This window comes from Quercus suber, unplaced genomic scaffold (assembly GCF_002906115.3).
Source record: "Quercus suber isolate HL8 unplaced genomic scaffold, Cork oak 2.0 scaffold_121, whole genome shotgun sequence".
In the NCBI taxonomy this organism is placed as follows: Eukaryota; Viridiplantae; Streptophyta; class Magnoliopsida; order Fagales; family Fagaceae; genus Quercus; species Quercus suber.
The window spans coordinates 636,298-659,694 of NW_027069586.1; the positions used below are offsets into that span (position 1 = coordinate 636,298).

The 23,397-nt window shown below is 32.9% G+C and overlaps 1 protein-coding gene, 1 long non-coding RNA gene and 1 pseudogene across 2 annotated transcripts in view; all 3 read left to right on the top strand.

Moving 5' to 3' along the window:
* The first annotated feature begins 1,221 nt into the window (after positions 1–1,221).
* On the top strand, positions 1,222–4,823 carry LOC112007691 ((+)-neomenthol dehydrogenase-like; annotated as a pseudogene).
* Positions 4,824–8,690: 3,867 nt separating this feature from the next.
* The window catches only part of LOC112007688 ((+)-neomenthol dehydrogenase), a 28,143-nt gene continuing 13,436 nt past the window's right edge, over positions 8,691–23,397 (top strand). Inside the window, exons 1-2 of the mRNA XM_065775870.1 lie at positions 8,691–8,852; positions 9,625–9,858. Coding sequence (XP_065631942.1) covers positions 8,691–8,852; positions 9,625–9,858 — 396 coding nt within the window. The remainder of the gene's footprint in view (positions 8,853–9,624; positions 9,859–23,397) is intronic.
* Positions 11,455–13,491, top strand: LOC112007698 (uncharacterized). Its single transcript, XR_002882506.2, has 2 exons — positions 11,455–11,686; positions 13,180–13,491. It is a non-coding gene; the product is annotated as an uncharacterized LOC112007698 (long non-coding RNA).

Sequence of the window (23,397 nt, forward strand, 5' to 3'; positions counted from 1 at the left end):
CCACGCTCAGTATTAGAGTCCTATAAGGAAACAATTCTGCAATCCATGCTCATAAGGATTCCTATAAGGAAAAGACTTCTACTCCAAGGAAAAAAGGTTAATTCTCAACTACTATAAAAGCCCCAATACCCTCACAAATCGAGGTACGCATAATTAACCCCTCTCTAGCACTCTAGAGTTGAAAGCAAGTTCTAACTTGACCTTCGGAGGGTATTTGGCCGGAACCACACCGGTGCTCTCTGGTAGGTCATCTCCTTTTTGTTGTGCAGGTGCTGATTCATGTGCGAGTATCGTGTAGCTCACTAGTGGTTTTTCCGGCATCATTAGTTATTAAGTCAAATCTAGATACAGTTTGTTTAGCTTCTCAGCTGCTTTACTAAATTCCTTGTGTATCTGATAAGATCTTGCCATATTAAGCCATTGATTGGTGGGCTTTTTTAAAATATAACATGCCTATAGCATTCTCCAAATAAAATTTAATTAGATTGATGAAATTTATTCTTGTTATGTATGGGGTTGTGGAGTTGGGCATTACAAGGGATCCTCAAATGGAGTTTGACTTTCAACGCTAACAACTAAAGATAGAGACAAAATCGACTAAAGTAGCTGGCTAGTAGTTTTGTGTTCCAAGCCCAAGCATGAAACCACTTTCTCCTTGACAGGTGGACCCCAAAGAAGGCATGAGTCCACTCTCTCATTGATAGGTGGGCCCTTCACTTAGTATGCGTTTGGATAGAAATTATTCTCTTTGAGTGTCTGCTTTTTTTTTTTTTTTACCAGCGCTGCACTGTTCATGGAACATGAACATGAACAGTGCATTAAGGCAAATGTACAGTGTTTGTTGGAGTAAATAGTAACTCAAAAATTATTTTTTAATTATTTTCAGTAATAAATTTTCAGTTTTCAGTAAAATAAGCTATATCCAAACACACCCTTAGAAAACAAATTTTGATATCATAGATGAGGTATGGGCGTTTACCATCTCTTTAGTGCATATACCTACTAACTAAAATGAATCTCCTTTAAAAAGGAATTTCTTTTTGTTTTAATTAAAAATTGTCACATGACCCGCTAACTAAATAGAATGTAAAGATTAAAACTCAATACTTCTTGCCATTGTATATTTAAAACAAAATAATATATCCAGTTAAAAAAGTCAACCCAACCCCGTGAACATCTCTCACAGAAAACAAACTGAAATTCCTTCTATTTAGCATTTAGCACAGCTTTCACTATTGCAAAAGTGTCCCAAGTTTTATCATCAATGGCAGAAGCAACAAAGAAGTACCTTGATTCTTCTTTCATGGTGTTTTCGCAATTGTGCCATGACACATTGGTTTATTTATACTTTTCTGTTTTTCTTTTCTCAGGTATGCAGTTGTTACAGGGGCCAATAAGGGGATTGGTTTCGAAATATGCAGGAAGTTGGCCTCAAATGGGATCGTGGTGGTGCTAACTGCTAGAGATGAGAAAATAGGCCTTGAAGCTGTTGGAAAGCTAAGAAAGCTTGGGCTATCTGACCACGTGGTATTTCATCAGCTTGATGTGGCTGACCCTGCTAGTACAGCTTGCTTTGTAGATTTCATTAAAACCATATATGGGAAACTTGATATATTGGTACGTTTGAAAATGTTTCTGATGGTTTAACTAGCCATTTGAATTACTGTTTTTAAACCATGATTCTTTTTTCTTTTTCTTTTTTAATGTTGGATTATATGTTTTCTATGATCTTAATATGCATGTCAAGTTTTGAGTTAATCAGATGTTGTTTACTATTTAATTCATAAAGTTGTCTTTTATGCATAATTTTAAAATATAAAAAATATTAAGTTTAAATATTTGATAGATGATATAGTCATTGACCTTTAATCATTTCGAAATTTTGCAAGCATAAAGAGAATAAGAAGAAAATGTAATCCAATGGTTATCTCTATATATATGTTATGCTGTGTGACATTGCCTAGGACTTGAATCAACTCTTTGAATATAAATGACAGAGAAGATGAAAGAGTAGTAGAAGGTATTGGAAATTTTAATATGATGAAGTGTAGACTGTAGAGACTAACTGATAAACACAACCTAGCTTTAAATTGCATAAAAATCTTTACATCAAATCCATCAATGAATTTTCAACTAGAACTAAAGCTTTGTTGTAATTGCTCTTGTTATAATCCCATCTTATATACAAATTTTAAAATTTAATGTGATTGGTCAATTGTTAATATAATAGAGACTCGATAATACTTGCTTTTGGTCATCTTGTTCATGATCCTATTTTTGGTTTAATTTACAAAATAAAATAAATGATGACAAATCTTAAAATTCTATGCAGGTCAACAACGCCGAGATCACTGGATCTATAGTAGATAAAGATGTTTTAGCCGCTTCAGTTCTTGGTATGGTAAGTCCTGAAAGTATGATATTTTTTAATTGCCAAAAAATAAGAAAAAGGGTGAGTGGACTCGGATGTAACTTTGATAAAGAGTGACTTGACTGTAACTTCAGGATTAGACATTATCTTGTTATAACTTTCAGTGATCGTTGTAGTTAATTCGTAACAAAGTAAGAAGGAATCTTAAGCCAAACCATCATTATTCAGCCAAAGCCCTCTTGCAGGTTGAAAGTAAATAATCTATTAGGTTGCAGGGTTTGAGTCTAGAAATCAGTCTCTCCAATAAAAATTAAGACTAGGGAGGTTATCTACCAATCACCTCTTCCAGACTCCACCAAAAGGGATTTTGTGCACTAGGTATGACATTTTTTTATGATATTAGTCATGTTCTAGAAAGAAAACCACACTAGCATCAATTAACTTTGACTAAAGCAGCTTTAGTCAAAGCTAACGTATTGTGTCTAGTTGCTGATTAGCTATTTAGGATTCCTTGTTGCGCTTCCTATGAAATCTTGCAATGTTTGGCCACAAAATTATGGAAAATTTTACCATAAGAATAGTGTGTTTAGGTCTTCAAACTAGGGTTGGGAAGCTAACTAAATATTCTTGTTAAGCAAACTGTCTCTACGTATCATTTTCTTTGTACAATTGGCTTGGAAGAGAATGAAGTTGCTTCTTATTGACGTAGGATGAGGAAAGTGCCAATATAGTTGTAGATTGGAGTAAAATAGCGACTGACACTTACGAGTTAGCTGAAGAGTGCCTGAAAACAAACTACTCTGGCGCCAAAGGAATGATTGAAGCACTTCTTCCAATCCTCCAGTTGTCCAATTCACCAAGGATTGTTAATGTTTCCTCTTCCTTTGGGCACTTAAAGGTACGAAACTGCAGATAAAATTTCTGGAACCCATATTAGAACTTAGAATTAAGTTTATACAAGTTTTTTATTTGGTTTTGAAATTTATTACAAGCAAATGTCATGGAATGAGCCAAAACTAAATCCTAATCAAAAGTAGTTGATTCAACTTATAACTGGCTTAAAATGGCTAATTAATCATTATCAGGGTTTTTTTAAGGAAATTACTATCTTTCTTTCTTAACAAATTGATGGGATTATATGAAACAATCTTATCTCATTTACTTGATCCGTCTGGATTGAGGGGAAATAAGAGAGAGTAGAGTAGAGTAGAGTGGAATTAGCCCAAAATTATGCTATGTTTGGAAGTTTGGAGGTAGAGGAGAGTAAAGGGGAATAGTTATTCTCCACTTTATTTGGATGTTTTTGAAATTAAGTAAAGGAGAGGGGAATAATTAGTCTTTTCATAGTTTGTAATTTTGTTAATATGGTAAGGGTAAATTTGGTAATTCATTTGGTCAAGCAATTCTATACTTTACTCTCCGAGAAATCATTATTTACATTGGGAGAACTGCTGATGTGATCCTCCCTAACCAATGAGATGATGTCATCTATGCAAATGTATGTGCGAACTTCCTAATCAGCACAATGAATAAAAAATAAAAATTATCAGGTGATGTCATACTTGGATAAATAACATCATTTTATTGGTTGGGAGGTTAGGAAGGACCACGTCAGTAGTTCTCTTGGTGAACCTAATAATTTCTTTTACTCTCCCTCCAAATCTCTCAAATTTGGAGGAATTAAAAATGAGGAGTTAGAAGTAGTTAGAACCCTTCTAAATCCCTACCCCTCCTCATTTAAAAAAAAAAAATCCAAATAAGGTAATTTAACTTACTCTCCCTCCTTCTACTCTACTCCCCTCTACTCTCCCTCCATCCAAACAAGTTATCTATTAATTAGTTTATTTTCAGCCAACTCAGCTCTACTTCCCTTTACTTCCCCTCCTTTCTCCCTTAATCCAAACGGGCCCTAAGAGATGCAGAGTCTCTTTCTTCTTCTGCTTTTTTATTTTTTTTATTTTTTTTTAAATTAAACTATGATTCATTTTCCCAATAATCAAATTAAAGTGACTTTTCTACTTTTCTTCTTCTACTGTTTCAGGAAATACCAAGTGAATGGGCTAAAGAAGTGTTAGGTAATGCTGAAATCCTAACAGAAGAAAGAGTAGATGAGGTATTGAATGAATATCTGAAAGATTTTAAAGAGGGTTCCTTGGAAACCAAAGGTTGGCCTAGATATATGTCTTCCTACATAATTTCAAAAGTAGCTATGAATGCCTACACAATGATTGTGGCCAAAAAATTCCCATCTTTCTGAGTCAATTGCCTCTGCCCTGGCTATGTCAAGACAGATATAAACCACAACCCTGGCTACTTGACAACTGATGAAGGTGCTGAAAGAGTTGTAAAGTTAGCGCTCCTACCCAACGATGGTCCTTCTGGCCTCTTCTTTTCTCAGAATGAACTGACAAATTTTGATTGAGATTTTTCATTTCTATCGCTTCTCAAAGATATAAATACTAATAAGTTTGTACTTTTCCTGGAATTGTTTACTTTCTATATTTTGAATCTCAATTTGATAGGCTATTTGAAAGCCAATGTCTAACGTTGATGTCATAAAATGTATGCAAAGAATACGTTTTTTCACTTGGGGTATGTAATGTCAATTATATGCTTTTTGTAATGAAACTTTTAAGAATATTTTGTTTGTTGGTGTGGATGAGTGTGTTTCACCTTTCAATCACTTTTGCTCTTTGTTACTTGTTCCAAATTGGTTAGAAGTGAGTTCACTTACGTGTTTATATCGTTTTTAATTTCTTGAAATATTGGGCTTAGGGCTTATACATATAACTCATGAGTGGCTTGATATAATGCATGTGTGTAAGATCCAACAAGTTTTGTTTTGGACCTTAATTTTTCTCTCTTTTTCAACTTGTTAGTATTCATTGACTATTTGGATTAGCAAGTTGGGCATTTAATGTGCATAGTTATTGTCGGACTTTGGCCCATTAGGAACCCACTAGTCTATTTTTTCATTTGCTAATATAACACACTTTTAGACCTATTTTAGGCAGTTGAATTTTCAATCACTTTTGCTCTTTGTTACTTGTTCCAAATTGGTTAGAAGTGAGTTCACTTACGTGTTTATATCGTTTTTAATTTCTTGAAATATTGGGCTTAGGGCTTATACATATAACTCATGAGTGGCTTGTCATGATGCATGTGTGTAAGATCCAACAAGTTTTGTTTTGGACCTTAATTTTTCTCTCTTTTTCAATTTGTTAGTATTCATTGACTATTTGGATTAGCAAGTTGGGCATTTAATGTGCATAGTTATTGTCGGACTTTGGCCCATTAGGAACCCACTAGTCTATTTTTTCATTTGCTAATATAACACACTTTTAGACCTATTTTAGGCAGTTGAACGTTTAGGGTTGGTTTGGAATCCGTTTATTTTGCTGAAATTGAAAATTTTTTGCTGAAATTGAAAACTTTTTGCTGAAAATACTGTGCATAAATGTAAAAGTTACCTAAATAGTACTGTGAGACACATGAATAGTACCAAAAAGTGCAATGACACTCATGAATAGTATCAAAAATAAGCTGAATAGTAAAATAAGTTGGTAAAAATAATATTTGCTAAACAGACACTTAATGTACTTAATGATTGTTAGGCTTTAGCCGCCCATTGAAAACCCATTTGTCCAATTTTCCCTTGTCTAGTATAATATGCTTTCAGGGATCAAATCTTCTAAAGTTCCTAAGTTACTTTACCACATAAAGTTCTCTTCATCTTGACCATTCATTTTGAATTAAATGGTTGGTATTATGCCATATCCTTAATTCATTAATAAAATCATTAAAATAACAATGCCACATTAGCAATTAAAAACCACATCTCTTTTATTATATTCTAATTTAGTATTTTACATATATTATCTTCATATAATTTCAGAAGACATTATAAAAACCATCCAATTAAGCATTTAATATATTTAGTATATACCTGTTTTCAATTTTTAGCTTTATTTCAAGCAAAATAACAAGTTAACAAAGGAGATGTGATGAAAAAAAAATGTGCCTATTAGCCAACTTTATGTTTGGTTTGTCGCCATCTATTTTGATTAATGTTGAAAGTTGAACTTTTAAACCTCACCTACGCTGCTGTGCACCAATCAGTCAAACAATATCAACTATAAAAATGTTGTCAAAATTTGTGTCCTATACTTACTAAAAGAAAAGTGTTAAATCCATAACATTTTTACAATACTTTCATAACAAATCATAAGTAGTTAGTTGTTATTGGTTCTAATTTAAACCTACTACTTGAATTCTTTTTTTGCCCCATCAATAACAACCTACCATTTATGATTTTTTTTGAAAATGTTGTGGATATAGAATTTCTCTTACCAAAAACAAAAGCTAAAGTAAAATTTTGTACCAATCACTCAGATAATATCAATTATAAAAAATTTAAAAAAAAAGTTTGGTTAAATTTGTCTCCTAGGCTTACCGAAAACAAAAACAAAAGTTACTTTTTGCTAACCAAGTCATTATTTTTTATTTTTTGATGGGAACCCAGTCATTAGTATGGGGCACATTTCAACCCACACGTGAACATGTCTCACAGCTGAATTTCTTCTTATTTAAGCAGTTTAGCACCGCTTTCTCTTGTTACAAAACTGTCCCAAGTTTTATCATCAACTAGTTGCAGACCCACGCGATGCGTGGGAATAAACAACTATTTTGTAACATTTTATAATATATGATTTATTCTATAAAACGTACTGGAAATATTATTTCTAAAATTATTTTCATCTCTCCATCTTTACAAATATATCATTCTATTATTTTGAGTTTTTTTATTATTTACAAACTTAGGTGCATTCAATTAATATTAGTCTGTTATATTTTTTGAGATGAAAGATAGATATACTATTTTCCGTTATATTATTCGATAGATATACTATTTTCCTTACATGATTGGTTATCAATTCTGTTATAAGCTTATGTTCATTTTCTGCACGTACATTGTTTGATATTAAGCTTGAATTGGTAATTTGTAAATTGGGGGTCTAAACATTCATAGTGTTTTACACGCTATTTGAACTTTCAGAATGGAAGAGAAATAACAAATTTTTATAGTCAAAAAATGGAGACAAGAAAAGTCAAAATAAAAGGAAGATGAAGGGATGGAGAAAGTGTAAGGTCAAGGTGTAGAATAGTAGGAAGATAAAAAGGTTAAAATAAGTAAATGTTGGAAAATGTGTAATTGTAAGGTGACAAATTAATAAGGAGAAAAAAAATTAAAAATAAGAGAGAAAATATTGAAAATAGATTGACGATGTGGTGTTGGTGTGGCGCTGATGTGGCTCAACAGGAGTACCGCAACATTAAACTATACGCTTTAGCTTTTAGATATATATAGATGGCAGAAGCAACAAAAAAGTACTTTGCTTCTTCTTTCATGGCGTTTTCACAACTGTGCTGTGAAAGGGCAATTTATTTATACTTTTTCTTTTTATTTGTTTTAATTTTGAACTATCTCTATTTTTTTTTTCCAGGTATGCAGTTGTTACAAGGGCCAATAAGGGGATTGGTTTTGGAACATGCAAGAAATTGGCCTTAAATGTGATCATGGTGGTGGTAATTGCAAGAGATAAGAAAAAAGGTCTTTCGAACTACTAAACCAACCTGTTGGATTCAATTATATTCAAATTAGGGGATGCATAACTTGCTTATAGCCGTAGGCCACAATTACTCGATTACAATATATTTTGTTAAATTATTGGTCCCATTGTTAATGTAATTTCTAACAAAGTAAGAAAAAAATCATTGCACTAAAATGGGGGATGCTTAAATATCCATCTTTCTTCAGCCAAAGGCCATTAGAGGTTGAAAGTGGATATTCTAGTGAAATTGCCAAGAAAAAGATGTACAAATAACTAAAGAAAGAAAATTCTTGGGGACTTTCAATGCCATACCTTTCTCTATATCTGATTTTCTTACTAAAATTCCTTGGGATCATCCTAACATCAATAGTAAGTTGCTTCAAGGACTATTTTAGTTTAATCTAATTATTTGGTTCCAAAGGCTCTTAACCAAATTAGATGCAGTTGTTTAGCTTCACAGCTTTACCGCATCTAATAAGATCTTGCTATATTTAGCCATTAATTGGTGAACTATTTAAAAATATGACATACCTGTAGCATTCTGCAAATAAAATTTTGTTAGAAGGATTTTATTATTGTTAATGGGGGTTGTGGAGTTAGGCATTACGAGGAAACTAGTCAATCTATAGGAGGGTCCTATCTAGTATAGGCTATGAATTTGGAGTATGGCGTGTTAACTTCCACAAGGACTAAGTTTTTTCTTATCAATGAAAGGAGTAGAAGTTGATTGGAGTGCGATGCTGACTCAAACGTATGAGTTAGCTAAAGAATGTCTACAAACAAACTACTATGGCCCAAAAGAATGGTTGAAGCATTTATCTCATTCACCAACGATTGTCAATGTTTCATCCTTCATGGGGAAGCTAAAGGTATCAGAAAGCACCATTTGCATATTTATGGCACCCTGATGAAAAGCTCAATCAAGTCTTGTAGAAGTTATAAATTTGGTTTGAATACAACTATGCTGAATCGAAAGCAGAGGATTCTGCTTAAGATTGGCTTAAATCGAGTCTTAGACACACATGACTAAATGTGATGCCACTGAAAATTTGAACAACTTTAGTCTCTCCGATGATTCTGTCTATAACTGGAGAACTAACATAGACTCATTGTTTCACCTTGGTCTACTCCAATGGGAAGAGTGATACTTCGAATACCAATGATCAACACTTTCGATTAGGGGTAGTCCTATTATTAATTGCATAAAAAAAGGCTATTACTGATTTATGTTGTTGCTAATGTTGATAAAATACTATTGTTAATGTAGTGGATACTGGATACTTTGGGATGAAAGTTAACACAAAACTAGATATAATCTGTCTTTATACGAATATGAGTATATTCCCTTGGAAAATTGGGGAAAACGTTTTCCTTCCATTTTTTTCTTATTAACTAACTGTTTTTCTTTCAAAAAGTAATTGATGTTCTTTCAAAATGATATTCATGGAATCATATGAAACACTCCCTATAGATATGGAGTTTTTGTTTTGACGTTAAATTGTGAATAATTCTCCCATTAAAAATTAAAAATTAAATTATCTTCCAATGTTTTTCCCGGAGATACCAAATGAATGGGCTAAAGGAGTGTTAATTGATGCTGAAAGCCTTACAGAAGAAAGATTAGATGAGGTATTAAGTGAGTTTCTAAAAGATTTTAAGGAGGGTTCCTTGGAAGCAAAAGGTTGGCCTACTTATGCATCTGCTTATAGAGTCTCCAAAGCAGTTTTGAATGCCTACACAAGGATTCTGGCCAAGAAGTACCCATCTTTCTGCATAAATTGCGTTTGCCCTGGCTATGTCAAGACAGACGTAAACTACAACTATGGTATCTTAGTGGTTGAAGAAGGTACTGAAAGAATTTTAAGGCTAGCACTGGTTCCAAGTGGAGGTCCTTCTGGCCACTTCTTCTCTAATAATGAAGTGACACCATTTTAATTGAACACAATTTGTTTCTATAGACTATCAAAATACATGGCCCTCTAATGGCTATACACTTCCCCTTGGGCTTATGTTCTCTATCTATGATTTGTGATGTAATAATAAGGCTATACCTCTGTTAAGTCTCTTATCAATACGGGTTCTTTCAGGAAGAATCAACCTCTTTCTGGGACCTTCCTCAATTACACTAGCTACCAACAACAACAACAAAAAAAAAAAAAAAAAAAAAAAAAAAAAAAAAAAAAAAAAAAATGAGATAATCATTGCAATTGTCAAACATAATTATCCAATCTCTCACATTATCATACACAAAAATCCAAAATACTCTTTCTCTATACCAAAAATCAAAATTGGAAATTAAGTTTTTGTTTTCCTTCATCATGCCATGCATTGCCTTGCCAAAGTTAAATTAAAACTTATATTAAAAACATAAATAAATTATCATAAAGAGCCAGTCCAAACACAAACCCAATTAACAACCAAATAGTTCCCTTAGTTAGTAAGAAACCATAGCAAAGAAATTGTCCAATAAAATCATAGGTTTCTTTTGGTGCTAAATTGAATCAATCATTTTAAATTGAGAGACTAAGCTCATACACCATGTCAAGGTAAATTGATCAAATACATATTTAGATTTTTTTTTTTTGAGAGGAAAATACTTATTTAGATTGATCACTATTGATACCCGTTTTTGACAAAAAGGGCCCAACAGCAGAAAGGCCCAATAGCAAAAGAAAATGAAGAAGGAAAAGATTAAGAAACAAGATAAAAGCAAATGGGCCATGAGAGCCCAAAGAAAGAAGTAAAAGCCCAATGGGCCAGTAGGCCCACAGGTGTAGTAAGAGGTAGATGTAAGGCAAATGGGCCATGAGAGCCCAAGGAAAGAGTTAAAAGCTCAATTGGCCAACATGGCAAGAAGTGACAACTAGCAAGCCCTTGGGCACAACAAAAGGTAAAAGTAAAGCAAATGGGCCATGTGAGCCCTAGGAAAGAGGTAAAAAGCCCAATGGGCCAACATGGCAAGAAATGATAGCCAGCGAGTCTATAGGCACATAAGAGGTAAAAGTAAAGTAAATGGGTTATGAGAGTCCAAAGGAAGAAGTAAAACCCAATAGGGCAACAAGTCCATGAACACAACAAGTGGTGGAAAAAAGGGAATAATGTGCAAGCTAGTAGGTTATGGAGGCCCGAGGAAATAAGAAAGAAGAAGAGCAAAAGCCCAATGAATTGGTTTGGCAAGAACTTATGCCAAGTAAACACACAAGCCTGGGAAGGGATGAAAGAAATAAGGCAAACCCAAAAGCCCATGCCCTCTTTTATAGAGGATAAACATGGGTAGAAGAGACACAAACAAAACGAAACAAGGCTAGTCTGTTATGACAGAAACAGCGTAGGAATAAATGAAAACAAAAACGGAGGATAGTTATAACATCCCAACCCCTTTTTAAAAATCAAATAAATAAATAAGAGAGGGTGGTTAGATTTTGACCCACGTGAGCCCCACCCACCTACCCCCTTAATTCCCAACCACACATCTTGTAAAATATCTCCTCTCTCTTGGCTGGCCTTCACTCTTCTCATTTGCTTCTCTTTTCTTTTTCACTTCCTCTCAACACAACACAACAAACACTCCTCTCTATCATTCCCTCACACTCTACCACCAATACCCCACTCCTCGCCACCACTTACACCATCTTTTTTCGGCAAGGTTTACTGGAAAACTCTATAGGAAAAATCCAAGGCTCACTTATCTCTATTATTTGAGGTAAAAATTCCTGATCTTTTTGGTGGGTTTTATACTTTTGCTTGAGGTTCTTTTAATGTAAGCTTTGATAATGATATTCATGTGATTTATGAGCTTTGGAAGTGATATTCATGTGTTTATATGTATGGGTTTTGTATTGGTGGAATTATTTGATGAGTGGGTTTATAGTTTTTACAATGGTGCTTATCTAAGTGGTAAAGATTTGGGAGTTTTGGCTTTTTAATATGAATTAATGGTGAATATAATTTTTATTGATTATTTGGCGCTAGTCAAAGATTTAAATTGTTTGTTTTGAAGGATATTGTGATTTTGGTTTCATGGGTCTCTTGATGATGTTGTGAAAATCTTGTGGGAACTACTCATAAATTATGGAGGTTTTGATGTTAGAGATAATACCTTGAATGATTCATGAGAGTCTATGCCTTGTAAGTAAATTGGTTGAGAAACTTTGGAAGTGGAATATTATTTGTGAGGCTAAATACTAGGCTTACCTAATTTAGTGCTTATTTGGCAATTCCTAACTTGTAGTTAGATACAATTTCAAGCTTTATGCTTATTGTGATAGGTTCAGTTGATATTGTTTAGGTTCTAGCTAATCTCCTTTGGAACTTAGAGAATTAGACTTTTTGCGGGTTGTAAGGTAAGTAGTTTTTTAATGGGATTTTTGGAAAATAACCATGTTGTATAAACTTTGTTTTTGAGTCAAACACTTTTTGAAAAATTATTTGTGGAACTATGTTTTCTTAAAAAGTATTGTATTGTGACCCTATTATATATGATTATATATGAAAAGTGCATCATGTTTAATATTGCATATGGGGAAATGCATGATTTGTTACTATGGAAGAGATAAGCATCTTTAATATAATTCTTGGGAATAGATTTTATGGATTTATTGCATTATTTGCAAATTCTAAAGATGTTTTATCTTAACTTATGATATTTGGGAAATTGATAGAAAATGTTATTGAGAAGAAATGATTTTGGAAAATTTGAGAAGCTTGTGGATACCTTTGGATATTAAAAGGTTTTATGAAACTACTTGGAAGTGAATTACATATTTTGAATTAAATATAATTTGTGAGCTCTTTATGTTTTACCCATGTGCTATGACATGTGATTACCTAGTGATTACCTAACTAGATACTATAGTCTGTGTGGCATTGGTATCTTAGCACTCATCTTTGTGACGGCAGATTAGTTCCGTCTTTGTGACGGCATTGTCATGTGGCCTTGGGTTTGGAATGATATTGTTATGCAAAATATAGTATGTAGTTTCATGAGAGCATTTTAAGAAGCTTTGTACCATGTCATTTTATTCATTCCTGTCAAATTATTTGTGGAAATGGTTTCATAGAATTTATTTGAAAATTCTCAAATTATAACATGCTTTGTAAACTGTTCATCATCATAAAACTTGCATTTCCCCCACCCCCATTAATTATGCTACTTACTGGGCTCTGTCTCATCCCGTTATTTTACAAAATTTTCAGAGTAGGCAATGATCATTTTGAGACAACTTTTTGGTGGCTAACAGTAGTTAGACTAACTATTGATGGAGGCTAAACTTTTGTGATGGAGGTATTAGATGATGTACATCATAGTGTAGACTTGACTCATTCTTTTATATATTATAGTGGTTATGACTTTATTCCCATTGATGGGATAAGTTGATGATATGTAATTATTTATTCAGACCTCCATTCTTTTGTGGCCAATGGTTCTTGTAATTATTGCACAGAGTTCTGACTTATTTTGAGAGTATTGTTAAGATAATTATTATGATAATTATTGATGTTGATACTCGATATGAATTATTTGGATTGAATTGTTCAAAAGGGAAAAATCTACAGGTACCTTTGAGAGGTGGACCCACAATCAAGGGGTTTAAAGGGTGTGGTTTAGTGGTAGGAGGAAAATGGTCTATCTTTGGTTTTCAGCCAAGGCTTCTTTTGAGAATATACTCTGCTAGGATGGTATTACCCAAAAAAGGTGGTAGACGGCTGGAACCACTTAATACATGCCATAGAGGTAGGTGATGAGGTAGCCAAATCCTTATCCATTTGAACCTAGAGGTAGAGGTTTGTAGCAAAATAAAAAAAGGGGGGGGGGGAATTTTGTCATGGAATGAGTAGTGACAGAGTGAGAATGTATTGAGCGATGGTAGTGGTTGGGCAACTAATGGGTTGGTGGATAGTCCTGAAGGGATGCTCACAACAAATCAAAAACAATTGGTGAAGCCTTAGGGGTAAAAGGGAGAAATCCCATGGAATTAGTTCACTATAAAAAGGGGAAGTAGCCATAGATGAGAGGAGGAGTGACCCATGGTAAGACAGTAGTAAAAAACTGAGAGAGAAAGGACTGAGAAAAAAAGAGAAAAAAAAAGTGGTAAAAGAAGAGAGAAAATATGGTAGAAAAAATGCATGCACTAATAGACCATCTTTTCTCTCCCTCTTAGTAAACTCACTCTTTAGAATCCCAAATGTAGTAACAAGTAGCCATTTATGCCCATTTTCCAAAATGCACAACTTTGATGGCAAAGCTTATGACAAGGTTGTTCAAGTTGGAGTTTGGGTTCCTTCTTGGTTCACTTTTTGCAGAAAGATTCAACACTCAACTTTGACTGTAAATACATATAATTTTACTCGTTAGAAATTATATTTGTTGTATTAGTTGTTCTGTCATGGCACCTTTTATTATATTTGTTGTATTAGTTGTTCGGCCCGGCCGTGGCATCCTTTATCATATTTGTTGTATTAGTTATTCTACGGTGACACCTTTTATCATATTTGTTGTATTAGTTGTTCTGTCATGACATCCTTTATTATATTTGTTGTGTTAGCTGGTCTGCTGTGGCATCCTTTATCATATTTGTTGTATTAGTTGTTCTGTCGTGTCAACTATTTTACCATTTCACTCTCTTCTATTGTAGTTAGCCCACATGACCACACTCTCCGCTTTATGTATTTCGTCGTCTACACCCTTGGAGTGCTTGGCTTGCACACAAACTAGCCTATAGCATGGTCCTGCTTAGGTACTAGGTCAGTCCCAACTTCCCTCCCCACGATTCAAAAGGCTTGAACATAGTAGAACGGGCCCCAGCCTATTAACACAAAAAAGGAACCCACAATCACTAAAGACTAAGAGTCCGTTTGGTACATGTGTTCAAACAACAATTTTTAGTGTTTAAACACTGAAAATTGTTGTTAAAAAAAAATGCCAACAACTACAGTTGATTCATGATTTCATTTTCATTACACGAATGAGGAAAAAATGAAGGGGGCAACAATTTAAAAAAAAGAAAAAAGAAAAAAAGGATCCTTTTATTATTTATATTATATAAATACAAAACAATTGAGTCACATGGACCACCTTGGACTTCCCATAAGTCCATAATCCATACCCATATTGTCTGTCCCAAACAAAATATTTTAATTTTAAAAAATAATTATAGATAAATAAATAAAAACGTGCACATCTTTCATATTTTTTATTTTAGTACTTCATGGCATTCTTGTTGAAGGTGCCACTGCATTAGAGCACTAGCAGTGAGGGATGTAAACACCCCTTAATTGTTATTTTACATCCAAAACTTTAAAAATGTTGCTCTTTCAGGGTATTGTTGTGTTTTCACTTGCTAAGAACATATGTCACTTATTTATGTAAATTGGCTAAATCCTTTAACAAAATGCACTCTACTTGTAATTGGGTAGTTCTAGGTGTTTTTAATACTTCAAGAAACAAGGTTTCAAGATCAAGTGTTGAAGTCATCAAGTCTGTCCAAGAAAAAGCAAGCTAAAGTGCAAATTCATTACAGCTCGACACCTGCTCAATAGCTACCTTGACACCTGCTATCTGTCGAGATTTAAAATTTTAGATTTTCTGATCTAATTTTCTTGGAATCCGTGAATATGCTTTTGGGCCTTCTTTTCTCCAAATCCTAAACATATAAAAGGATTGTTTTAAGAGCCGTCAAGTGTGACACAAGTTGAAAAATCATTGAGCAATCTCTGTTCGAGCAAATTGTGATCAAAGACGAAATTCTTGAACTAGTTCATTTTCTCTGAAGAAGTTGCTGTGTATTTGCACCATAGGGTTTTGTGACCAAGCATCTTCCTAATCTTCATTGTGTAGGATGAACTGAAAAACTTTGCAGCCAACCTCTCTTCCTTAAGTTGGTGGTTTGAAGTCGCGTACTGGGATCCGTGCATTGGTTAGTCATGTACTTGGAAGTCGTGCATCAAAGGTGGGAACTATCACTACAGATCAAGTCCAATTGGGTATTGGGGTAAGGGTTCAACTGTAGGTTGGTAAGGTACTTGGGATTCCTTTACTTGTAACCGCTTAATTTGATAATAGTAGAGTTTCGGGAGTGGTGACCTGAAAATCACCCGGTAGGGTTTTTACCGCGAGGTTTTTCTCCATTCGTAAACAAATCACCGTGTCATTTAATTTCCGCTGCATATTTAGTTTTTGGTGATTTGTTTGTGCTTCCACGCAATTGCATGATAAATTGATTAATTAATAACTTGGCTAATTAATTAATTGGTTTAATCACAAGGGGTCATTTAGTTTGTGGCCTATCAAGTATGAGTTCTTAAAAAATTTTAGAACTTGTGAACAATTGGTTCTTATATATAGAACCAACTGTTCACTTGGATGTAAAAAAATAACTATTATTTTAATTGAGAAAGGTGAAGAGAGGAAAAAGAAATGAAAGAGAAGAGAGAGAAACATGATTTTTTTATATTATTTGATATTGTAGTTTATATTATTTTAATAAGTTGTATATAAAAATAGAAACTGAGACATTTGGTAAGTTATAAAATGAGATGGTAAAATAGATAAAGTAAGTTTTGAGATTGTAAAATAGAACTTTTCTAGAATCCCGGATGGAAATGCTCTAAGATTCATGGATTCTATTAAAATTCAAAATAGTTGTCAAAGGGATCCGTTGGCAAGGCTTCCTTCTGGCTGAGGCCGCTACGCCTTGGAGTTTTGATTTTTTTTTTTTTTTTTTTTTTTTTTTTTTTTTTTTTTTTTTTGTGGGTAAAGTCTTATCTAGAGGTGACAAAATTGGACACGACCCGCCAACCCGACACAACACGACATGAAATTAACAAATTATGAGTTGAGACTTAACGGGTTCGTGTTATATTCGGGTTGACATAGCTGACCCATTTAATAAACAGATCGGGTTAGTGTTGAACACATAGGACCCATCTAACCCGTTTAATTAAATGACATTTTACCAATATTCCCTTCAAACTTTAGGTATATAAACTTATTAGTTGCTGTGGTTTATTTTCTTTGACATATTATGATTGATTATTTGTGATATTGGAATATGCTTTAGTTTTAAATGATTGTTTGTGATGCAGTTACTTGTTAATTCTAAATTTTATATTAAAAATATTTATTTGTTTGTTTTTTCATAAATTTTTTTTTTTCTATTTTGATAAAATCTGATAAACCGGTCGACACGACTGACCCGTTTAATAAATAGGTCATCTTAAGGTTGAGGAATCTTGACCTGTTTAATAAACATGTCAAGTTAGTGTTGACCTATATATAGTCGAATACTCATGAATTGACACGACATGAACCCAACACGCGAACACAAATTGCCACCCGTAATCTTATCTAATAAGATTACGGGTGGCTCTGGGTAGAGTCGTACTTCTGGTTGTGAATTGGATTTTTTTTTTTAAATTTTAATCTTGTATTTATATATATTTTTTGTTATAGGTAATAGGATCCATTTTGTATTGTTGTATTAGTAGAATAGTCACTATTAATACTATGTTATAGTGTCACAGAAAGCAAGCAAAAAAAAAACTTCAATCCAAAAAACAAAAACGTGTAACTAAAACCAAAAAATAAAAAAATGTAATACTAAAAGAAAAAATAAAATAAAACATTATACATGTGTGAATGAAGAACACCACATAGGCACACACGTTGTAGTACAATTTTTCTCTTCTACATTCTGGTACCAAAATAGATCTTTAGAATAAATATATATATATATATATACTTTTTATTATTGTTAATTCATTGAATAATATAATGAATATGTTTTTATTTATGCAGGTTGAGATTACTAGATAATTGTTATTGTTTAGTGGAGTTACAATAGTACTTTTTATATACATCAGGTGCTATTTCTCTACACTTGAAAGTTATTTTTTATTTCAGTCATTATAAATACTAGTCGCTAACCCGTGCAATGCACGGGAAAGTTATTGTGTATGAAAATTTAAACAATTCTTTGTTTCTTCCTCTTTTATTGTACATTGAATTCTAGTCTCAAAAATTCCTACTTTTGATACGAAACATTAATTTACTAAATCAAAAATATCAATGAAACTTAAATTACAATTAACAAAAACACAATCCATAAACTTAAATTAAATCCAAACACAAACAAACGAACAAAAAGGAAGTCTCATATTTACAATGACAATTCAAATATATTATGAATTGAATTTTTATAGAATAACACTAATCTTTTAATTAAGGAATTGAATTTTTGTTATTGAGTATAAAGCTTGATTGGTATTGGTTACTAAACAATTAATATTGAAAAGGGTGCTCGTTCAGCTATCACAAAAATATATCCTATTCCTTGATAATGAATATAAGATAACCAAAAAATTAAATAAAAACTTATTCTTCACCATGACACCAAACCCCTTAGCCCCAATCATGGTTCTCGCAATTTAATTCCCATTGTCCATGACAAAGTATCCCCATTACTCACTCACGTACATTAGTGCGTCCATATTCTCTTTTCATTAATAACTTACAACTGCTCCATGTTGCCTTAACAAGTGAACTTTAAAGATTAAAGAAATGATAACTTCAACATGTGGCATTTTGCTAGGCCACACATTTATCTAGCTGTTGTTATTAATCAATACAAAGGCAGGGAAATGAACAATTTTATCGTACAAACAACTTTACAACACAGCTTGAGTCCTCAAACAAAGCATACAATATTGATAGACATTATAATGAGTAGAAACTGCACTTGATGTGGCTTACTACATAAGTAACAACATATTAACACCTGTCCAAATCAAGCTTCAATGCTGTTTCTTCTGCTTGCTTAAACTGAAAATCATATCCATTTGCAATCAGTTAGTCTTAGCGCATAAAAACTTGGTGGAAAGTCAATAAATAAGCCCCAAAAAAAAAAAAAAAAATCTTAACTACTCTGGAGTTTCAATCTTGTCTCTCCCACTGCAAATCATATCAAATCCTCCCTAATAAAAAGAGAATGCGAGCAAATTAAAATAAATAAATAAATAAAACTTGAAATAGAACTAATATTTAAAATGACATATATAGAGAGAAATTAATGAGCAGAATATTGTAAAATACCTAAGGTGGTGTGGCACATAAGAGGTAAAAGCAACAGTATTTTCTTTCAAAATTGGTAATCTAGCAAACAGGCAGACTTTCTAGTAGATTCATTCTAATTTCTACCCAACTATATCTACATAATAATGTCACTATGACCTTTTCCCAAAAAAAAAATGTCACTATGACATGAAAGAGACATTATAATGAGAAGTTCAAACAAATATACCTAAAATATATGTATAATTAAGAAATATATATGCAGTGTGTATAATTGAAATGAAAGAAATAAAAATGTAAAGATAGTCTTCATTGAAAAGCAAACCATGGAAAACTAATAAAAACCTTGAGTTGTTGTTTTGAATTGTTTTGGCATTGCCAAAGGCCTTAAGAATTGGATTGGACTGTGATATTAAAGGTCAATGTGGACATAAACCTTGATTCTTACTTAATTCTTTTGATAATACGCCAAGCATACACTCATTTAGGAAAATCTGAAATCCAACTGTGCATCCTTCTACTCCAGATTGCCCGCCTAGGTGTGCAAGATACCTCATGAGCATCTTTGTTGTCTCAATTTTACCAGCACCTTTATCTCCACTAACCAAAATTGAATTGTCTTTTCCTTCACTAATCATTGCCCTATTTTCTTAAACAACTCATCAAATAAGAAACTACCACCAGGAAGTGATATGAATTGCATACATTTGAAATGTAATTAACTTGACTTAGATATTTAGGAAAGATGTGGGCCATTAATAGGAGTATGAGGTCTAAGAATGGCTACATATAATTAGATATAATTTTTTGTTTCACTTTACCGCAATTAATTTATAAAACATGCCTATCTAGATGATCTCAATCAAATTTAAAGTTGTAGCTATTTAGTTATATACATATATTAATAAAGAAGGTATAGTCCAGAATTCATTCCTATTTAAGTAGATTATCAAATTTTCTAATGTTGCAACTTGGGTTTTGATGATGGAAAGTTCTAGTGTACATAGTACTAAATTGCCACTTATGTTCTTGACATAGTATGGCTAAATGCATATTCGAAAAAATGCAATGACCAATGGCAACTAAAACCAACAAGCACAAACCATGAAGTGGATATAAATTAATGCAAGAGTAAGTAAGACATTTTGTCAAACACATGGTGTACACAAAATTTCAACATTAGAATGTACCATAAAACTGATAATGAACAATCCTAAGTGTGGGATGAGCACATCAAATTGTTCAAATAATCAAAGCCAAGTCAGAAATCCACACCTCATGTATCAATGTCTAAGATATAGGATTTTTTTTTTCTTCTGAATAATGTCTAAGATGCTAATGATTTTTATTATAAATAAAAGAAATTAATAGTTTAAAACAGAAATATACAACTTATTTACACATTGAACAGTTCCTGTAACACAACAAACAACAACAATAACATAACAAATAGACAGAACAAACAAATTGAAGACTATCAAATATACGAAACTACGAAACTACAAAACTAATTAAATTATTCCATGAATAGTGTAAAGCCAAAAACCCAACTCTTCCATGGCTTTTATATCATAAGTAAGCACATGATATCTATCTTAATTGATGTTAAACCTTCCGATTCGCAAAATAAAATATAGAACCTAGAATTCAAAATCATATTGTTGGTTTTTTGGGACAGTGAGAAACCAACCAACAAGTGGAAAAATAAGATTAATAAGAAAGATGACAGATTTAATATATAGATTCAATATAGCTAGAAAATTAGAATGAACATACCCAAAAGAATCAGTGCTCCAAAGGCAACTAAAACCAACAGGCACAAACCATGAAGTGGATATAAAATAATGCAAGAGTAAGTAAGACATTTCGTCAAACACATGGTGTGCACAAAATTTCAACATTAGAATGTACCATAAAACCAATAATGAACAATCCTAAGTGTGGGATTGTTCATTATCAATTTTTTGGGATAGTGAGAAACCCACCAGCAAGTGGAAAAATAAGACTAATAAGAAAGATGACAGATTTAATATAGATTCAATATGGCTAGAAAATTAGAATGAACATACCAAAAAGAAGTAGTGCTCTAATTAAGTAACCCAACAGTAACAAATTCAACACCCTAGGTAGAAACAAACGTAGAAAGGGAAAAAAAAAAAAAAAAAGAATAGAGCACAGCACGAAATAGTAAAAGGAGACAGATTTAATATATAGATTCAATATAGCTAGAAAATCATAATGAACATACCCAAAAGAAGTAGTGCCTCAATTAAATAACCCAGCAGTAACAAATTCAACACCCTAGGAAGAAACAAACGTCGAAAGGGAAAAAAAACCATCAAGCAAAAGAATAGAGCACAAAAGAAATTGGAATGTAGGGATACCTCAACTAAACAACCCCGCTTACTGTTAGAAGACAGAGAGGAAGGAAGGAAGGAAGACAGAGAGGCTACCGTTAGAAGCCAAAACAGAAGTTGAAACCGTAGATCAGGAAGATGAAACCGTGAGTGAAACAGAAGAACAAAAGCTGAAACCGTGAGAATAAAAAAGTGGGGAAAGGGAAGGGACTAAACCTGAAACAATGAAACAAAACGTGGGACTGGGAGATAGTAAGTTGTAACTGTGAAAAAACATCAGGGATTTAATTGAAAAGGCTTTAGGTGTGGGCTTGGGCTTTGCAGTGGAATTAAATGTATAAGAAGTGGACTTTAAAGTAGAGATAGGGCTAGCAATAATTTTATTTTTATTAGTATTTTAAAATTGGTAAAATCTATTTTAAAATTAAATTAAAAATTCAGAAAAAATGATGGGAATGGCGTGGCTCAATGTGAGCATAACAATATTAAATGCTACGCTTCAGCTTTTAGTAATAATATATAGAATATAGATAGATATAGATTTTAAAATTGGAAAAATCTATTTTAAAATTAAATTAAAAATTCAGAAAAGAGGATTGGAATGATGTGGCTCAATGTGAGTGTAGCAACATTAAATGCTACGCTTTAGCTTTTGGTAACATATAGATATATGTACGGCCCCAAGATGACCAGGCCCATTTGGGTCTTGAGTTCAAACACGAATGTTTCGGGCCCATTGTTCCCATTTTCTTTTCTTTTTCTGGGATCCCACCCTAAAGCCCACACAAGGTGTAGGCCCAGGTTTTACCACTTAGTGTTTGCTTGGGAATCTATTACCGGACAACATAGGCAAGATAACTGTCGAGCATCCCACCATGAACATGACCGGCAATACCCTAAAGCATTTCTGCCGGTCATACTCGCTGAAGTGGGAATCAAGTTCCAAAGCCACCTTCGCCACACCCCACTCCCACCTAACCAGCCACTTATAACTGATGACATTGGACCTCTTATTGCATTAATTGCAAAAACAATCATAACACCCCACTAATTAGAGTACTATAAATAAGAGAGGTGGGAGAGTGGAGAGGGGATGGAAGAATTTTGAGAGCAAGAGAGAGAGAGAGAGAGAGGGTGAGAGGAAAAAGATAGCCAAGTAGAGGAAGAAAAGTGATCTCATTGGATTTCTGTGCTGAGAACCACCCATTGTGGGAAATCCTATACCCACTTCTTAAATAAGTTGTGAGCCTAGGTGAGGCCTAGTCCATTTGCTCCTCATTTGGCCCGCACAATATGGATATAGATTATAGATATTGTTTATTTTATTTGTAAATATTGTTTGATTAGAAATGTCTACTAAAAAATATGTATATGAAAAACTTTAAAAAATAAAAGAAAAATTAATTAAGCCTCAAAAGAACCAATTGATAAATTTGTTATTAGTAATAAATAAAATACAACACAAAATGAGATGTTAATAAAATCATATCGTAGATTGACAATGTTCCAAGAAAGATTAACTAGTGGATTAGTTATCAATTGAAAATGAAATGTTGGAATAACTTGAATACAAAAAATTTAATTAGTTAATTTTAAACTCGTATATTGTAATATAAAAATATTAATTTAATTTATATATAAATATAAAATGGACCATTTTAGTTCCCTGACGTAGACACGAGTTTAAAAACATTATTTGGCCCCTTTTTGCGGGATTTGACGGAGTATGAATGTAGCTAATTTTTCTTCTCATTGATGAAAAAAAAAAAAAAAAAAAAAGAAAAAAGATAGTAGCAAATTTTCTATCAAAATAATTCTCAAAAAGGGGGAAAAAAAATCCTTAAGAAAAAGTCAGTATTATATGACAAAATTTAACTGAAATCCATTTCAGTTTGCCGTTCTCTTACTTCTCAGAAAGTCCCTCCTTCATCTTCAATGGCAGAAGCAACAAAGAGGTATTTGCTGATTTTTTTTTTTTCATTTGACACT